The sequence below is a fragment of the Hydra vulgaris genome, chromosome 09 (genome assembly GCF_038396675.1).
Source record: "Hydra vulgaris chromosome 09, alternate assembly HydraT2T_AEP".
NCBI lineage: Eukaryota > Metazoa > Cnidaria > Hydrozoa > Anthoathecata > Hydridae > Hydra > Hydra vulgaris.
This window is the reverse complement of record NC_088928.1, coordinates 58087583-58109811: the sequence shown is the minus strand read 5'-3', so window position 1 is coordinate 58109811 and position 22229 is coordinate 58087583. Positions and strand designations below refer to the sequence as shown.

Sequence of the window (22229 nt, the reverse complement as noted above, 5' to 3'; positions counted from 1 at the left end):
ATGGGGCAGCTTTATCTTCTTTCATTATTCTTTGTTTTTTAATTCTTTTTCTGAAAAAACTGTATGCTATAAAGTTAAGCAAAACTAGTAAGCATATGCCTATCTAAACATGATATAGTAGATACTATTAAATCCTATCATTAAAACATTATGTAAAAATATAAAATATAAAAGTAACTATAAAAAACCATTATAAATACAAATAATAAAATCAAATTTAAAAAAAAAATTATTTAAAGAAAATATATATAAAAAAATAAAAATAAAAAGAATAACTTGGTGAAAACTTTTCAATTCAAAAAAGTTTTTTCACTAAGTTTTAGCTTTTCACAAAACAGACATCTAACAGTAAAAATGGAAACACATCAAGCGGTCAAACACTTTTTTTAGTTATCTGACCACTCTTTAAATGCTTCCAACTGTATAGATTTACAAGTAAAAATAAGACTTAAAAACTAAAATTACAGTGTATTAAAAGCAAGATTGAAAAATTTGTTAAAACCAACAATAAGTAAAGTTGTCTACTAAAAAATTTTTATCATTAGAAATTATTTATTAAAATATAATACAAAAAAAGTAAATTCTTTGTAAAGAAAACCACAATATTTCTAATTTTTGACATGTTTTGTAGTTAACATTTTCAAAATATTTAACTATAATTTAACTTTTGAAAATGTTGTATATACCAGACTGCATACCAGTTTTATTTGCAAATTAAATGTGCATAAAAATCATTATTATATTAATGTATAAATATGTATCTACAAAACATGTCAAGAATTAAAAATATCGCATTTTCTATAAAATATATAATAAATGTATTTATTATAATGTACATTAATATTAAATACTTTTTTTTTTTTTTTTTTAAATTCAACTGTAATTTCTGAAATTCTTGAAATCAATCACATTGATTTTGGAATTTAAAATTGGAATTTCTGTAATTCTTGAAATCACAATAAACTTTAAAATCCTGATTTCATCATAATAAACTTTGAAGTAACTTATAACAAAAATATTATTAAGTATTAAACAAAATCTTACTTTCTTCAGCATTCAGCTACACCTAAAATCGCTTTTTAAATAAATCTCAAACTGTTTCTAACTATTTCACTAGATATACGAGTACATATTAGTATAAAATTATACAGTTGAACAGCTAATAAAATCATTTTATAAAGAAAACGCAAGGTAGATCATTAAAAACTTTAAAATGTCTTTGAAGTTAATCCTACTGTTTTTAAACTATTAGCTTACCTGTAACTAACAATAAAAATATTAATTTCAAAATCATTTACATTAAATTTCTTCAACTGTAAACAATACAGATTTTATATACATAAAAAGATAATTATCTGCATGAAAAAATATTTTCTAACCTAAAGTAAATATTACTTAAAGTGAATCAGGATTCTTGATTTCATTATTTATACTTAATTTTATATATTAGTATTATATCTTTTAAAATAATAAAGATAGGACGTAAAACAAAAATACAATTTATACAAATTTTCAACCTTTAAAATATTGAATATAAAAACTTTCAAACATTATTAAAATAACAAATGCATTTTATTATTTACAAAAAAATTCTGAAAAACTTTCATAGAGAAAATAAAACAAATTATTTTGATTAAGAATTAGCTTCAAACATATATCTACGATATATGTATACATATAAATATACATATATATATATATATATATATATATATATATATATATATATATATATATATATTATGTATATATATAATATATATAATATATATATATATATATGTATATATATATATATATATATACACATATACATATACCTATATTAACATATATTAAATATAAATACATTTATATATATATATATATGTATATATATATATATATATATATATATATATATATATATATATATATATATATATATATATATGTATGTATGTATGTATATATATATATATATAAATATATATATATATATATACATAAATATATATAATGTGTGTATATATATATATATATATATATATATATATATATATATATATATATATATATATATATATATATATATATATATATATATATATATATATATATATATATATATATATGTATGTATTATATATAGTTCACATGTAATAATTTTAGTAGTTAAGTTAGCCTTTAACATAAAAACTTAGAAAACATTTCCAAAAGAAATAACTATTTTAAGTTTTTATGAAAATATAAAACAAACTGGATTTGATAATAATTATTTTCAATTGCAATAAGATCAAAAATTTGAGTGAAAATCTCAGTAATATAGTTTATTATATATAAGAATACATAAACACCATTCTTCTTTAATTATAAATGTGTTTGAGTAGCATAACCAGAACTTAATGCAACTCTATTATTACTTCCAGAAACTTTCTTAGAATGAGCATCGTCATTTTCATACTCTGAATCATCTGAATAATCTGGAAGAGGTATAGCTGCAATTTTTTTTGCATAACCATTTTCGTGTTTCTTTTCTTCAAAATGTTGTGGAAATTTTCGATAAATTTCTTCATCATAATTTGAATAACTATTTTGTCCATTTTTCTGCAAACTAGTATCTTTTTGAACATGTCTAGGTGGACTGGTCGAATTTATTCCATTTTCTAAAATTTTACTACTACTTTCCTTTAATTTTTTTCGATCTGCACTGTTTTTAAAACTTGATGACTTTTGATTATTTGGCTTCTCATAACCAGAAACTGTTACTATATTATTAGATGACAAAACTGGTGACGGAGGACGCCCAATTGGAACCTCAACAATACTTTTACGATCACCGGAGCTTCGTGCACGCTTAGAAGCTGTCATAAATGAATTTCTATCAGGAAGTGTACCAAGAACTTTAGTAGGAAGCTCACTGCTAGAAGGTGGAGGACAGACATCTAGTTTAGCTTTTTTTAATTCATTCATTGATTCCTGTAATTCTTCTAAAACCAAATCATCATTTAAGTTTGAATTTGGAATTTCCTCTTGTAAAAAAGGAGCAATACTTTCAAAATCCATTTTCATGATTCTTTTTCTAAATATCTTTAGAATATGATAAGCCATAGCTGTTAAAATACGATCTCCATCAATCATATAAATATCATAAACTCTCAAAACTAAAGAAAATGGTAATCGATCTAAAAAGCATTGCATAAACCATTTAAGTGTATATAAATTTGTATTAACATTTTCTTCTTCTAAATGTTTTCCGAGTTTTGGAAGAAGTTTTTTAACTACTTTGTCATGGTGATTTTGGAAACGTATAAGTTTTGGGAAACCAGGTACAAATAATCCGTGCATAGCATGTTTACGATCAGCCAATAGTTCAGACAAAGCCCAAAATGTAGCCTCTTCATCCATATACATAAGTAATAAAGCTACAATTCCGCTCATCCCTTGACAATAACCAACTTCTGTATTATAAATTGAATAAGCAGCTAAAACATTGAATAATGCTTGTTGTTTAACTCCAAACCTATCACGAAACATAATATGATCACGATAAGTTCTGTTAACATCTAAATCTATTTGTCTTATATCAGGACTATTTTCCAAAGCAACTTTTTTAAATTTTTCATAAACACCTTTTTTTGCAACATTTTGTAAATTCAAAATTTTTTTCCAAGCTTCCCCACGCACACGAGGTGGAATACCTTTATAAATTCTGCGTCTGAGTTTTTCTGAAGGTTTGTCTCCATTAAAGTAATTTTTCCAATTAGAAAACATCTTTATCCATTTACCTGCACGTTCAAGTTCAATTTCCTCCATCCTTGGATCTCGAATAACAGGCAATGGATTTTTATGGAGAAAACCATAATGATCCATAACTTGATAGACAATAAAGCTTGCATCTTCCCATGGATCAACTGGTCCTTGTGGACCTCTTTTATATCTCTCAACTATAGCTGCTCTGACTTTCGCACTATCCTCATCGTCAATATATTCACTCATTATTTACAGTTTTTAACTTTAAGATCATTTTGTAAAAAAACTAAAAGAAAAAATAATTTAATAATGTTAATATATTTTTTTAAATTATATATATATATATATATATATATATATATATATATATATATATATATATATATATATATATATATATATATATATATATATATATATATATTAGGGTGGTGGTAAAAACAACTTTTTTTGAAAATGTCAGCTGACAACCCCTAAATGTGTTTTATATAATAAAATAATACTGGATTTAAAAAATTTTTGAAAAACTTTTTTTTTTATAATATTAGGAACCTGTTTGATGAATAAGGGCCTTGTGGCACCCGTAAAAATATTTTTTATTCATAAATTTTTTAAATCCAGTATTATTTTATTATATAAAACACATTTAGGGGTTGTCAGCTGACATTTTTAAAATAAGTTGTTTTTACCACCACCCTAATATATATATATATATATATATATATATATATATATATATATATATATATATATATATATATATATATATATATATATATATATATATATATATATATATATATATATATATATATATATGTATATATATATATATATGTATATATATATATATATATATATATATATATATATATATATATATATATATATATACACACATACATACACACATACATACATACATACATACATACATACATACATACATACATACATACATACATACATACATACATACATACATACATACATACATACATACATATAACTACCATTTATGATTTAAAAAAGAACTGCTTTTAAATTGGTTTTGTTGTTAAACTTGACAAAATTACAAGACTTTAAGTAAAAAAAAATTTAAAAAATTGAGGAAAAATGTTTTTTTTAATTCAGATTATTATTATTATTATTTTTAATTGTTTTTATTACTTAACTTTGTATTTTTTAAATTTAATTTGTCATTTATTTTTGTCTTATCAACTGAAATATTGAGGGATTAATGCAGCCAAGTGAAAATAGATAGACCAACTCACATAGGTATAACATGTAGGAAGTGAGTATACATCAACTGACATAAATAGATCGAACATATTGAGAGTGTACATTTACTGACTAACTTAAATAGGTAGAACATGAAGGAAGTGTACATACATCGACTGATTTAAATAGATATAACATGTATGAAAATTACATACATCGACTGAGGGCTTTGGTTTTGGCAAGCAATCTATCAATTAAAAAAATTTTGTATACTTTTTCTGGTATTACTTTTTTTTAACATTAATGTTGACTATAGGTAAAAATGGTATAAATTAAAGATAACCATTTAAAAGTGTATATATATATATATATATATATATATATATATATATATATATATATATATATATATATATATATATATATATATATATATATATATATATATATATATATATATATATATATATATACACTAATATCTCTACTACAAATAAAATTACTAATCTTTTTAATTAACCAATAATAATTTTTAAATTTTAAAATTGTGCAAGCAACTTTTACAGCAGAATAATACTAAACTAACTCATCCTTAACCAGAAGCTAAACATACGGCCCAGTAAACATGCGACCATCTTTCGATAACAAAGACGTCACAAACTCATGAGAAATGTTTCTTCTATTTAAACTTCTCTATTTGAAGAGAATAAAACCGAACTTGGTTTAATTGAATTTTTCAATATATTTTTTTATTATTTTAAAGTATAAATATTTTTTTTTCTTTAAACCTCATTTACATGGCTTGCAACTTTCTAAACTGTCTAGTAAAATATTATGATTATAATAACATTTACCGCTTCATTTACGCAGTACTAAGGGATGACGAATACTGTAATACCCACTCCCACTACTTAAAAATTTAATATGCGTCTCGAACATGAAACAGAAATTTAAAACTTCATGATGCTTATAATGTTAAAATTTCACAAGCCTGTTAAAATAAAAGATAATATGATCAATCATGCTTGATAATTTACCTAAACAATACATTATTAGTTATAGTAATCATCATTTTATTGAAAATTATTGATATCATCAAAACTAAAGAAAAATCTGTTTAAAATTCAAATTTCAATCTAAAATTAAATTTATAATGTTATGAAATAGTGATAAATTAACAACTATGAGAAACAAGCACTTTTTTTTTTTAAAAAAAAAAAAAAAGATTAACATAGTTTGATACGTTCCCTTAGTTATAGTCGCTGTTTTTTTATTTTTTTATAAATTAACTAATGGTTCTCCTCTGAAAAAAATAGTTTCAAATTTCAGTATATTACTCTGATTTAATAGCGAAATAATTTTTTTTTTTTTTTTGAACGCGTTCACAGTTTTTATGTACGTTTCATTGTAGTTATAAATTTTTGCTTTACTAATGCTCTTCCATTTTTTCTGGGCGAATCCAATTTCAAAATTCATGAATAAATTAACAGTGTTAACGCACTAGTGTTGTGACTGATCATTGCCACTGGCATCCAAAGTGCAAAAGCAGTAGACACAATAATTATTCTTAAGAAAGTATACTTTTTAATAATTTTATTATAATAAAGCACCAAGTTTTAGTTTGGTAGATTTATATACAATAACGTATATATAAACATGATTGGTGTCTATGCGATAACATATATAAAAATATGATTGGTTTATATGCGATAACGTATATATAAATATGATTGGTTTAAGAGTTTTGTTTACATATTTTGTAAAATTTTAGTGAAAAATCATTTTTCAATTGTTTAAAATAACCTTTTTTAAAGAAGTGAAATTTCTTTTACTTTACTTTTAATTTTGTTGTTTGTTTAAAATATGATTTGCTTAAAAAATCAACCTTTGAGGATTTGGAAATATGTGTACATATTTCCAAATCCTCAAACCCTCAAATCGTCAAAGCTGAACAAATAGGAACATATTTAGGATACAAATAAATTATTTGTATCCTAAATATGTAATAGGATACAAATAAATTATTTGTATCAAAAGAAGGACCGATCTCTGGAGTATGCAGAAATTCGGATCTATTGAACCATATTTGATTATTAATTAAATTTTCAATAACACGAAATATCATAGCAGGATTGCGATAATTTTAAACGTTTTTCGTCGTAATCGTCATAACTTTTATAAGTATCCTTATACTATTTTAGTTAAAAACTAAAAAAAAAAATTTAGTTTTCCTTTTTTTTTGAACAATTAAACATCGAAGAATTTATCAGTTAAAATTTTAAAAACTGATAAGGTACACAGTAAAAAAATTACTCGTTATAATTTTTAAAAACATAACACCAGTTAACGGATAACATAACGGGTAATTACTCGTTATGTTATCCGTTATGTATAAGGAAATTTCAGTATTCTTAAAATATGCTTTTTTCTTCTATAATGACCATACAATTCACTAAAAACAAAACTCTCTCTCTTTATATATATATATATATATATATATATATATATATATATATATATATATATATATATATATATATATATATATATATATATATATATATATATATACATATATATATATATATATATATATATATATATATATATATATATATATATATATATATATATATATATATATATATATATATATATATATATATATATATATATATTGTTAGTTGTAACACAACTAGTTACAATTTTTTTATAAAACAGTTTGCTATGGAAAAGGACATTAACTGCGTTTTATACTTATGAGGAAAAAAGTGTTTTTCATTCTAAGAAACTCCAAAATGCTGGTTCCTACGGAAATATTTACTCTGCTTGATATTGAACATTTAACAGAGTGAATATTTCTTTATATATCCATACATTTTGAATGTTGTGTAATTTTTTTTTTTCTTTATAAAGATAAAATGTAATTAATGTCCAATGGCAGGTCAAATGCTTTGCAAATACTTTTATTAGTATTAGTTTGTAATCATTATAAATTATTCTATATATAGTATCATGTAGTTTACACACTAAAAATTAAAGTTAGAAATTTTTAGTTAAGGTAGGATATGTAATATACCCTTAGTAAGGTATAATTTTCTACCTTATAAGGTAGAAAAATATACCTTTAAGTTAGAAAATTCTATGAAAAATAATTGTTTTTAATATAATTTTCTACCTTAAAAGGTAGAAAATTATACCTTACTAAGGGTATATCGCATATCCTACCCTAAGATAGAAATTTCTACCTTTTTTTTTTAGTGTAGGATCATGTATATATATTTCAAACAAACTTTACATTACTTCGAAAAGAGTTCAACTGTGCATTGCACTTTTTTGATAAGAAAATAAATTGTTCAAATCCACATATCTCTTGAAAAAAACCAAGCAACTGCCCAAAACAAGATGGATATAATAAGTCCAATAAATAATACACAATAACTAAAATCACAATCATCTCACTGGTGCTGACTAATGGCTGAGTGTCCATCTCAAGACCGTGTTGACTCCTTATGCCATACTCCTTGTGATTAAAAATCACTTGGGGACCATAAGAACTTGGCACTCTTATGTATTCTCCAATAGACTCACACTAAAAAAAATATATATAATAGTATAATAGTAAAATAATATTGCAAAAAAATATTGTGAAAATTTGTAAAGTACACATTCCAGTTTTTCACATACATTCCAGTTTAATATCATTTTTGTGAAAGAATTAAACTGTTACAAAAAAAAAAGACAGAAGAAAAGTTATTTCATGGAAACATAGACACGCATAATGTTTAATTCAAAATAAATTCTAATATTCAGGTGATAAACTTACATCCACTTTCATAAACAATTTATCACATGTCTTCTTGGAAATAAGTTTCTGCTGGAGCTTTAACAAATTATCAGTGTGGTTACCAGACTCTGGAGAAATCCAAAACAACATTGCTTGTATCTTGACTGTAGTATCCTTGAAATCAGCATAAAAACGAATTGCTTCCTCCAGCATTAGTGTAGGAGCAAAACCAATTCTCTTTGGTATCACACTGAATGTCTCATTATTAAATAGTTGTCTATTTAAAATGGACAAGGTTGGCTGTGAAGGTTTTTTTTTTTAAATTCATTCTAAAATGAAAAGTACTAGTCGATTTTAAACATACAAGAGCTATAAAAACTACTCTAATAAAAACCGGAATAAATTAAAAAGTAATAGCAAATTCATGAGGCTGTTTGCTAAACAAACATTAATGCATAAATTCATTAATGTCAAATAAAACTTGAAAAAACATTAACTTACATAATGCATAAATGACTATCTATTTAAACCAAAAAGTACATGAACTTAAAAAGAATAAAATCTTTAAATGCAAAATTAATACTATCACTTTTAGTATGAACAAATTGGACTAACAAATACATTATTAAATGTAATATTTCACTTACCCATTGTTGACCATAACAAGGATATAAGCCAAGACAAGTCGACTTTAACTTTGAAAAAAATATTTTGTGCAGAAGAATTCTATTTTCAATGATAGCATGAGTTGGGATATGGGAGAAGCAGAATGATAACAGACAAGCCATTAATTCTCTGGCCACAATCTTATTTTCTACTACAGAGTTGCTGCTAACAAATTGTTTAATGTGTGGAGGAAAGTAATTAATAAGTTGTTGTCTAACGTCACCAATAAAAGGAATTTTATCAATCTAAATCAATATGCAAGTAGATATTAATACCATAATATTAGGCGAAAGTCGTTATTAAACTTGACACGGTAAAATCTTCAAATAAAAAAATGCAAATTTATTTTTATAATAAAAAATTTAGAACAAGTTATAAACTATAACATTTAATGATCAAGTGCTTCTTAAGTCAAAAAATGTATTTCATCAATATCAGGATGTAAGCCTGACAATGGCACCGCCTATATAAAACTCAATTAACAGCCTATATAAAACTCAATTAACTTTAAAAAATTAAAGAAGTATAAATTCCAAATATTGAAAAAAAGCTATACAAACATATATATATATATATATATATATATATATATATATATATATATATATATATATATATATATATATATATATATATATATATATATATATATATTTAAAATTAAGCAAAATAACATTTACAAACTCAGTCTAAAATATTTTGTGACAATATTATTCTTGCAGTAAACTTTAAGTTGTTTTTTCTCACTCTGTAAATAGGTGCATATGTACTTTATGAATGACTCCTAACTGTATTTAGCTATTTAATTACAAGCTATTTAATTACAAGTATTTAATTACAAGCTATTTAATTACAAGTAATATATGGAAGTGCTGGGGGTACAATATAGATGTTACCAGCCTCTTTAAAGTAAAATGCAGGCCAAGGAAAAGGAATATTTTTTGTTGAAATAGGTGTTAAAGGAATATTGATATCTTAATACCACTAAAAAATCCTCTTATCTCATCATATGCAACAGACTGGAGCTGTGTTGTAATAAAAAACTTTTTGTCACCTATGACTTGTATCTCCTTAATTATATAAACAAGAAATTGTAAACCACTATTAAACCACAAACATGACCCAAGACAATATTTAATACCATTAACCTGAATACGAGATATTACATTTTTCCTAAAAGTTACTTGATCTAATTCACAGAGAACTCCATTATTCAACTCACCAGTAGAACTGTAAAAAGATGATACAGTGTTTAAAATCATTCCCTTTAGGGCTGTATATGTCATATTTTTAAATTTAAAATGTCTGATATTTTTAATTACTTGGTGTTTTCTCTCAAATCCCATGCATATGTGGTATCGTAGAGGACCAAATTGTCTGGATTGATGTGGATAATGTGTGAGAAAATGAAGCTTAGGTATAAATTTTTCTGGATATAATTCCATAAAAAGTGTATTTTAAGCAGCTATTTTTTCCTCTAAGCAAAATAAATAAGCATCAGTTGTAATAGGAGAAAGACATAATTGAAGTATATGAAAAAGTTTAATTAGGCGTGGAAAATGAAGATCAACCACAGTGGTTCTCAAAAAAATAGGCAAAACACGGCAAAGAGATAGCACCTGAGCACTTCCAAATTTGCCCTTAATAACTAAATCCACTACTACAGGTGGTTTTTCACTGTCCAGTGGATACTGAAAGCACTTTACAAAGTCATTTAAGCTATCTAGTGTAAATAAACCTTAAAAAACAGCATTATTTAAGTAAAGTTTTATCTGTAAAGGTATTACACCTTCTAACAAATCATGCATGGGATCAAAAAGCACTTGTTTTGTGACATCAAAATTTCTAATTTATGATAAAATGCTTGCAGAATGAACACCATATATTATTCTTAACACAATTTTGACCATTTTTGACGTTGTTTGGGAGGCAGAAGTGGATTATCAAGTTCTTGGACTCTTATCTTATGTTCTTCTATATCACGAACAATACACTGAGAATGTCTATTGTGAATAAGCATATCTGAACGAGTAGAATTACAAACTGGACAACACCTAAGAACCTTCCTGTTAAAGCCTTCCTTAAAACCAGCAATTGCATTACATGCTAACGAATCACCAATAAAGTTCTTCAATTTAACTGTGAATCGCTTATCTTTAGTATCGGTTAGAGTTGAGGAATCAAATAAAGATAGCTCATTTAAAGATTGAACTAAATCAAGTAGAAGTGATTTCATGAAGATTTTATTTTTAACTGATATAGAACCAGTTATTGATAAGGGAAATATTGAAAAAGTTTTACTGAGGCTATAATCAGCTACATTTAAAAATAAAAACATAACTTTAAATAAAAACACAACTTTGAAACTAAAATGAAAACAAAACATAATTTTTCATCAGATCTGTCTCTTTCGTAGGCTCTAAGCATATTTCAAGTTTATTTAAAAAGAGTTTAAAAAATTAAAAAGGTAATGTGGGGTAACTTTGACACCAGAATTTGACAACCCCACTTAAAAGCAGCAACTTAAAATAAAACATAATAAAATAAAATATATACACACGTGTATAAATAAAGATATATTTTATATATGATATTGAAATGTTTCGCAGTCTGCTTTTAAAGTTACTCTAAGGTACTTAACAAGAACAGCTTTGACATTTTATCTTCTTCTTTGTTATTTCTTTTCTAGTTATAAATATAAATTATGAAAGTAATTATATTAAACCATGTTTTGTATAAATATTATTTTGCGGTAATAATAAGGCACATTAACTAATCAAATTAAAAAATAAAATTAAAATAACAGTAAGGCACATTAACTTAAATAATAATATTATATAAGTTATATAATATATGATTTATATATAATATATTATTAATATATTATATATAAATCATATATTATATGATTTTATTTAGGGATTTATATATATATATATATATATATAAAATATATATTATATTTTTTGCTGTGTAATGTTTAAGGGTTGGTGGTTTTAAATGATTTGTTTGAAAAATATATATAATTTTTCTCAATTTTATTTTTTCCGATGAGCAGTTGAAGGAAAACACTGATATCTCAAAAAAAAATTCTTTTACTTAAAATTTTCAGGATATGTTCATTATTCTTAGTTACATAGATATTTGACATAAAAGTTAGTCAGGTCAAAAAATTAAAAACGAGATTTTTTTATAGTTTTATCATATTACAATACATAATAGGTGTTTTTTTGTGAAAAAAAATTTTTGGTAGTTGCCAAAAAGGATTTTTTTTAAATGTGGAAAAGGTACCAGCTCTTCATCAGAACTGTTTTGATAATATTCTCTCTTCTAGAAGTTAAGAACTCCTTGTTAATTATTTTTTATGCTGTATTATTAACGTTTTAGCGTGCCAGTATATAATCGTTGGAAATCCTAAGAAGTTATTGAAAATATAAATTATTATAAAATATAACTTGTTATTTATTAACCCTTTAAACCGAGTATGGTGACCAAATATTTTATTAAATTTTTTGTTATGTTTTTAATCGTAGTAGCAACAATTATTGATTGATAAAACAATTATTAGATTAAATAAAGAAATAATTGAACCTGTCATTTCGAAAAGGGCACAAGTCCATTTACTAAAACTTTTCAAAATCAACAAAAATATGATTTTTATTAAAATAATGTCTAGGCTGCTAAAGAAATTAAACATAGAAGTAGATAAATAAAGAACGTATATAACTTATGTACTTTTTATTTTTTATAAAAAACACATAAATCATACAGAAATTTTTAATTCAAACTTATAAACTAAGTGCTAAAAGTTTTGGACTTATGTCCTTTTCGAAATGACAGGTTCAATTTTAAATACGCTTTCTTTGTTGAATTCCTTTTAACAGGAATTTAACAAAGAAAGCTACTTTAGTAACAAATTGATTTCAAATGCTGACGTAAATAAGCCCGCTTAATTCATAAATGTAAGTTGTCAATTCATTATTGTAAGTAATCAAAAGTGTATCGCGTTTTTTTTGTATTTAATTAGAGCGCATGACAGAAGTGAACGGAAACTTTCGGTTTCGGCCGAAACCGAAATTTCTGCTTCAACAATTTTTTTACTTTTCCTGTTTCGGCCGAAATTCCGGTTCAAACCGCAACCGAAATGAACCGAAACTTTTATAAGATTTTTTTAATTTAGAGTGGGATCATGACGGTTTCCTAATTGTAATCGTTTATTAGTAAATCAATTTTTAATTATAACAATTGTAGAAATTTTAACTGAAATCACGTTACATAATAGTTTTAAGTTACTATTCTCAAATCATTCTTAAAATGAATTAATATTTAAGTAAAGCAACCCAAACCAATAGTTTCATCAAAAGTTTCTCAATGCTAAATTTTACAATGGAAAATAATCGATAAAAAACTGGTTTATGGAATCATTTTACCGTGACAGGTAGTGATTTCAAATACGGAACTTGCAATATCTGCAATTTGAAAATATCTCGTGGATCGCACAATCCAAAACTTCAATCACTTAGCGGACTTTCATCACATCACATTTCATCACATTTAAGAAGTCGTTTACTCTAATTAATCTCCTTACTGAAAAAGCAATATTCAATAATCAAGACATTCTTTCAAATGAAAGAAACAGACTTTTACCAGAAAACATGAAAAAAAAAGTATTCCGGAGAGAAAATACTTCAATTATTACCTTTAATTATTGAAATGTCTTGACATATTATAGTTTTTATCAAAATATGTTTTATGGTGATTGCTTAGATATATGTAAATAGTTTTTTTTTGCTTTAATTCGGTGATCATAAAAGGCTCATGGAATTTTAAACATTCTTTCTCAAATTTCGGCCGAAATTTCGGTTTCGGTTTCGGCTACGGCTTGACTGAACCGAACATTCGGTACTATCAGTTTTGGCTCAAATTTCGGTTTCGGTCGATCACTACATGACAGTGATGTTCGTACGCACCAAATTAATTATAACAAATAAACAACTATTTGTTGCGAAATTTCTGCTAGTATTTCAAACTAAAGATAAGAGCCGACTCACGTTAGGTGTAGATAAAAGTACTGATAAAATTAAACTTTAAGTTTAATTTTAATGACTCGTTTAATATTGATGGTTTTTAGTTATTATGAATCATGAATCCAGTACTTCTAAAAATGCTGATATAGCAAAGCTTTTGAATAGTTGTGGAACTGATAGTTTAGATCCATCAGAAGTCAACGATGCCCTGCACGATTTCTTTGAATATAGAGATCGTGAAAATGATTTCGATAATTATTTTTTAATGTCTGATTCATCTGATAACCAAGCATCTAGCGACGATGAAGCGGTGATAGATGAAAATCAACCTTTAACCTCGACTTTGCACGATGAACCAATAAGTGAGAATGCACCTTTGGCTTCAACTTCACAGGATAAACTGACGATCCAAAATGACATTGTTGTTTTTGATAACACCATTAAGACAATAATTCCTCTCCGTTCACTTTACTCACAGTTATTTGAAAATGAAGATGAAAAAAAAATACGAAAATTTATAAAATCTGGTTGTGGATGTAATCAAGGAGTAAAAAATACAAACTGTATGGCGCGCTTCTCACATTCAGAAATACGCGAATACAGACTACAATGTTTTGAGATTGATGGGATGTTTGAACATGAAAACAAACTGAATGACAATATTGTTGCTCAGTTAAGTGCTCTGCTTCACACGAGTTAAAGGTAAATGTTTTGTAATCGTTACGAAGATCAAAATGAACTTCGATCAAAAACACTGATGGATTATCGGTTTCACGGATACAAGATATGTTTGAAAACATTCCTGTTTTTGCATGGGATTGGTAGTAAACGTCTCCGTCTACTACGCAGGCGAGTCATTAAGTTTGGAATTGCTCCTCGTAAACATGGCAATACTGAAAGACAACCTAAAAATACTTGTACAAAAGTAGATGCCACAGCAGTTGTTCAATTTATAATGAATTATGCTGAAAACAATGCACTAGCTCTACCCGGAAAAACTCGAGGAATAAGAGATCATCGGATGATGCTTTTTCCGTCATGGGAGACAAAGAAAAGCATACATGAAAAATATAAATCCGCATGTGAATTTTCTGAAATGCATTCACTGCAAATTATAGCTTTCTTGAAGACTTGGAGAATGACCTTGCCTTTTGTTGTTATCCAACGTCCCCGCTCGGACTTATGCAGTGTGTGTCAGAATAACACTATAAAAATGTCTGAAATGGTTAATCTAGAAGTAGAAGTCAAACGAGAGCGTATAACTGTGATGTTAAAACATCTAAAGTTAGTTGAGAAAGAGCGTTCCGTTTATCATGATAGTATCAAACTGGCGGGAAAAAATGAAATTTCACACGTTTCTTTTGACTATGCGCAGCAAATCTTTCAACCAAACTTACCAGATGAATCTGGACGTATCTATTTTTTAACTCCGTTTAAAGTTGGGATTTTTGGTATTGCTAATGAATCGGCCTGTGTTCAGCACAATTATGTGATACCTGAAAACATGTTAACCGGAAAGGGTGCAAACTGTATTTTGAGTATTATTCATCACTACCTTGCTGAACATAAATGTTCTATCAAAGATACCCTGTATTGCCATGCTGACAACTGCGTAGGCCAAAATAAAAACAACATTGAAATGCAGTATTTCTCTTGGAGAGTAGCTGTTGGGTTAAACCAAAAAATAACTATTATGTTTTTGCCTGTCGGTCACACGAAATTCTCTCCAGGTGCAGGATTCGGGATTCTAAAATCCAAGTTTCGGCGAAATGAAGTAGCTTCGGTCAAAGAGTTTGCTGCATGCATAGAAGCTAGTACTCCAATTTCAAAATTGAATAAATCAGTCATCGTCGGTGACGAGAATGGTTCAATTTTTGTTCCAACATAGGATTGGCAAGAACAGCTTTCACCTAATTTTAAAACGATTCTTAATATCAAGCAATGGCGCTCTTTCACATTTCAATTTAATAAACTTGGAGTGATTTCTTGTAAGATTGATTCGGACAGTGCGGAAGTAGAATTCCAAATAAGGCAACACCAACTCATCTCAAAAATTACCACGCCACAAATATTACAATCTAAACTTCTCTTACCAGAAAGACAATGGTATCTCAACAATAGCATCCGAATTTTTGTCCCAGAACGCGGGAAAGATTTAATTTGTCCATAGCCACAAGTTGACAGGATAACGTTTGCCCAGGTTTTTGAATTTTTAACCTACCATCATTAAACCAAACTAAAATACGGATATATTTGATTTAATATTTAGGCTTTGAACGATGAAAACATCACTAATTATCTCAAATTATTTTTATTTCTAGGTCAGAGCAGCAAATGGTCGCAAAACAGTTCAAGAAACGGTTGGCAATCTAGATTTTTTGATGGGTTTGCCTCCAGTTAAAAGAAAACCGTTCACATGTTCTTACTGCAAACAAGTTGGACGTTTAAATAAAATGCTAAAAACAGTTCCTGTTTGCCCCAAACGAAAAGTAGATACAAAGTTTTGTATTTAATTAAGAGTTAGTACCTTTTTGACTTTTCAGTTATGTTTCTATTTTTTTATTTTTAAAGAGTTACTGAAATTTATTTGATGTGAAAATTTGTACCCGTAATCTAAACTGTATTATGCATTTAAAAACAGAAAACAACCACTAACTTCTTTATCAAACTGAATTTATAACATTTTTAAATTTTGCAAACTTTCAACTTTAATTTTCTCAAAAACGCTATTCCGGTCGTTGTCCCGCACAAACAGCTATAACTTGGTCAAAAATAAAAGATATTAAGTTAAATTTTTTTCTTTTTGATCATTTTTCTTTTTATTATACAATAGTGCTAATAACTTTAAATGTTCATATAATCTTTAATCTTTCTATTTTACAGTTTTGCAAATTACTTTAAATGTCCATATAATCTTAAGTAACGTGTAACATGAACGTTTACAGCTTTTTTTGCTGAGTCAGAAAAAAAAAATTTTAATTGAAAAACTTTTTTGAAAAAGTTATTTTTTTCCTGTAATTTGATCAATGAATATATAATATATCTCAGATTTTACAACTATTTGACCTTAAAAATCTCTTAAATCATTATGTTCAAACGGTGCAGTGGTAAGAGTTCTGACACAGAACCAAAAGGTCGAAGTTTTAACGCCTATTCTATTTTAAATTTTAATGGTATATTCAGTTAAACTACTATTTTTGAAACCATACTGTTGTTATCATGTAAATTTTACTCGGAGATTCGGCCGAATCTCCGAGATGTTATACAAAGACTGTTGTTGTATATTTTTTTACATTGATTTTTTGATAAATATATGCATTTAACAGAGAGACGGAGCGTTAATTACTGATAGTGAGTGAGCTGCTTTCTTTATTGGTAGATTGTAGTGGTTAGAGTTCTGGCTTCAGAGCTGGAAGCCCATTGTTCAAAGCCGACTCTGGCCATATATGTATCACTGGTAAGAAAGGAGGCGTGAACTTCCTGGTTAAATTTTAAACATATACCCCCTCAAATTGAGGCGTTTAAAACATGATATGGTCATAGTTTTCGAAAACTAAGAGATTTTTGCATGAAAATTGAAATTTGTCGATGAATATAAACTTACTCGTTGCTCTTACCGTAATGACTAGAGAGCCAAGTTTTAGGGTATTTTTTGGGTTCCCAGGCTTATATCATCGTAATCTTTTACATGGCATCCTTATTTGACGTAAGCATGAGCAAATAAATAATTGGAGTTTGCTCCATGTTAGGAAGTAAGCTATTTCTAACACCAAAAAACGACTCTGTTGTCCCTAATTTATTTGATAGGGTTGACCCGATTTCAACAAAATATTAAATATTTCAAAAAAATAAAAAAAAACTTGTGTGAGTCACAAACAAAAGTTGACGAATTTAATAAATGTTATCAAGTTCGTGAACGTTTGTGACTCATAAAAGCTTCTTTTTTTTTATCGATTTAAAGCATTTGCATCAAAGAGCTTGTTTTTTTTCCCAGTAATTTCTTTTAATATTAGCAAAGTGTCTTTTTTTTTCATTGTTGTATATTTTTACAAGCAATTTAAATTACAAAAAATTTTCGTTTTTTTTGAACAGATTTTTTAGTCTTTATATCTTTTCTCGCTTGCTGGTATTTTTGATATTTTATGAATAGCTTTTGTTTAGTTTTATAATGGTTTTATAAATTCCTTTTGTAACCCAGGGATTGATAAATTTTTTGTTTTTAACGTATTTGTAACAAATGGAAATTTTTATGCAAATTGTTTGCGTTTTCATTAAAGTTTAAATGTAAGCCGCAGATTTTTAAACAATTTTAATGGTTTAAAAATACGTTTATTTTTTTTTTTTTAAAAGTTTATTTTATTTTTTGATTGGGAAAATAAGAAATTGATTCAAAATATTAGTTTTTATGATCCCTTATTTTACATCAGTCACTGGAAAATGAATCGGTTTTTTAGTGGTCTTTTGAAAAAGTCTTTGTTTTTTAAAAAACGGTGGTATGGTTTTTGATTTTTTGAAAATCTAATTAATTTTTTGCCAAATGTTTTATGTCTCACGAATTTTTAAAAAAGCCAAATTTTTACGGTTCAATATAACGGTAGCCGTAAATTTTTTAATATTTTAGTTTTGAAAAAATCATACGAAAATTATACGAAAATAGCTGAAATCGTCATCAACATATAAGCTAATAGCATCAACATTAATAAGTTTCAGCGAAAGCATTTTTAAACAAAATAATATCAATACTCACTATATAATAAAACAAATTAATATCAATACTCAGTATATACTAAAACAAATTTATGTCAATTCTCAGTATATAATAAAACAAGTAAATGTCAATACTCAGTATATAATAAAACAAATTTATGTCAATAACCAATATATAATATAACAAAATAATATCAATACTCAGTATATAATAAAACAAATTAATGTCAATACTCAGTATATAATAAAACAAATTAATATCAATACTCAGTATATAATAAAACAAATTAATATCAATACTAAAGTTAATAAGTTTAATAAAGTTAATTTAAAATTGAACGAAGAAAAATAATTAAAACAAATGCATGCGGTGTTGAAATAAACAAATGTTAATTTTTCAAAAAACCGATTTGGGTAGGGTAGCGTGGGGTAATATTGGTCTAAGGGGTAAGGTGGGTCTAATCAACATTTATCAGTTTTTTAAAAGAAATGTAGAAGCTTTTCTTTTCTGTATGTTATAGGTGGTTAAAACAGCTCTCTAAGTTTTAATTATTAACTTACTAGGCAAATTCTTAAGTATATTTTCATCCAAAATGGCGCATACATTTAAAGAAAGATTTTTTTTAATCGAAAACCTTAAACGTCAGAAAAAAGGTATTAACAACGCGGTCTAACATGTAGAAAATGTTTTATCTGGAGAAAAACTATCAGATAATTAAGTTCAATTAGTTTTTAGGCAAAATAATGCATAGTTTTTTTTTTGAAATAATCAACATTTTTGGGTGGGGTAATGTGGGTCTATATGTCAATGTGTTTTGTGCCGTTAAGTACCTAATGATTATACAACAATAAATACCTTCAAAATAAAAGTTAGTATAGATTAGAAGTCTGACTATGTTTCTGGATTCATTATTCTGAAGTCATATTGCAGTAGTTTCGTTTAGATGATCATTAAAGATGTAATTATACTTTCAATAAAAACTAGTAGATAACGCAGCGTAGCAGTTTTGAAGGATTGCACATCGGACTTTTTTTAAATAAACATGTCGTTTTTGTAGTATAATGAATCTCTAATATATAACACAAAATATTTTTGATAATTTTTAATTAAGCTTTCGTTTTAAATTCTCCCATAAACATAATTTCATTTCATCATGCTTTGACTTTTAAATTTGAATATCATATATTCAACTTGGAGAATTATGATATGATTATATTATACTATATATTAAAAACATTCGTAAATAAAAAAACTATGGAAATTGAACCAAATGAATGCTCTGCATTCCTTGGAAATTAGCTAACAGAGATTAAAAAAAAAAAAATTATTTTGCTTTTCAAATTTGGCGCTTTGAACGAGTAAAGTTCTTTTGCGTTTAAAACATCTATTAAAGTACTATTATGTTTAAACTTTTAATCAAATAATTTAAATGTAACACATACTTAATGACTTATTTTTCAATGAAATATACCAACTTATAGTAAAATATGACTTAACAGTCATATTTTACTATAAGTTGGTATATTTCATTGAAAAAAGATAAAAATATAACTTAGACCCACATTACCCTACTAAACGGGGTAATGTGGGTCAATTGAATGTAACTCAAATTAGTGCTCCTTTTGATGTAGTTTACTAAAAATGATGTCTAATCATGATTTTAAGAAAGTGTTTTTCAAAAAATAAATCGTTTTGCTATATATTTTTCTTCAAAAGATAAATTGTTTTGCAATATATGATTTCAAAAAGCCAAAATAGGTTTCAATCTGGCTTCAGTATGAAAAACAATTTAGATTTTTTGGTGCGCTTTTTTTATATTACTGTGCTGTTGAATGTGCTCTATACACATCAGCGCTCAACTTTAACTCACTACTTTATACACATCTTAAAGTGAAACATTCAGTTATTATCACACAGTTTGAGGCCAACAAAAAATGAGCTGCTGAAGAATAATTGTCTAATTTAGAAAAAAAAAAGCTGAAAATGCTGGTTTCTGCACAACCACTTAAGCCTTAATTAGCAACCCTCAATCACCGGAGCATTTCAAGCCAAACCTTGTGATGGCACCAAGTCAATTGATTTAATTGGATTTATTATATTTAATAAAACCAATTGGCTCTGTGAGTTTTAGCTCGCAATCAAAAACTCAACTATTACCAAAAGTATCTTTCAGAGCTATATGAAAAAGTGAAAAATCATCACCTATGATTTTAACAAAAATATTCCTACCCAAACAATGGTTTACTAATGACATGTGGACCAAATGAAAAATGTTTTTCTTTCATGGATCATCAGCGTCATCGAGGGACTTTTTTCTAGAGCTGGCCAAGAGTTCATTTGGAAAAGATCAAACCTCAATAAAACTAACGCTGAGAAGCTGGTTTACATAGCTCAAAATTATCCACGTGTGGAACGTAAATTGAAAATATGATGGAAGCACGATGTATTTCAAAAATAATAATAAAAAAGTGTCAATATTTAATTTCATAGTAATGTAAATTATGAAATTATTGTTGAAAAAAATCTATGTCTGTATGTAATCTATTTTTAATCTTTCAAAAAATATACGAATTCTAGTATTTTGTAATATTTATTAATTTTAGAAGCAAGAAATGGTATTAGTTTCGGCCAAAGATAAATTTGCGTATATATTAAAATTAATATTCAGTATTCCGTTACGACGAAAATTCATTCTACTTTGGTGCCGAAATTACACAGGGGCTATTCGGTTTTCATTTATTGAAAATACTCTTCGCAGGTGATTTTTTGCAAGTTTCCTGACACGCTGGTCAGAAAATTTTCAAAAAAGTATGAAAGTGAGGGTTATTCAAATTCATTTGAAGGGAGTTCTTTTTAATATTAAAAATATTTTTTTAATGCTCAAATTATTCAAACACATTTAGCTTTTTTAATTGTAAAATCTATTAAAAGTTAAAAATTTTTTTCATTAGTTCGAAAACATTTAAAGAGGTTGTTCATTTTTCATGTTATTTGCTTTGAAAACATAAATTTATTTATTTTCATCTCAACCGCCTGGTCTTGTCTAAAAATCAACATTTGTAAAATTGCATAAATTACAACTCAAACC

At 26.2% G+C, this 22229-nt stretch overlaps 2 protein-coding genes across 2 annotated transcripts in view; both read right to left on the bottom strand.

Moving 5' to 3' along the window:
* LOC100211576 (USP6 N-terminal-like protein) overlaps positions 1-1130 on the bottom strand; it is a 36239-nt gene extending 35109 nt beyond the window's left edge. Inside the window, exon 1 of the mRNA XM_065806160.1 lies at positions 1045-1130. The gene's annotated coding sequence lies outside the window, so the exon portion shown is untranslated. The remainder of the gene's footprint in view (positions 1-1044) is intronic.
* A 1109-nt stretch (positions 1131-2239) lies between these two features.
* Positions 2240-4022, bottom strand: LOC100211576 (USP6 N-terminal-like protein). The gene has a single exon (XM_065806159.1). It carries the CDS (start codon positions 3976-3978, stop codon positions 2350-2352), a length of 1629 nt encoding a protein of 542 aa, XP_065662231.1. The 5' UTR covers positions 3979-4022; the 3' UTR covers positions 2240-2349.
* Between the last annotated feature and the right edge of the window lie 18207 nt (positions 4023-22229).

Coding starts and splice junctions, on each gene's coding strand:
- LOC100211576 (XM_065806159.1), bottom strand. CDS start 3,978: ATGAGTGAATATATTGACGATGAGGATAGTGCGAAAGTCAGAGCAGCT.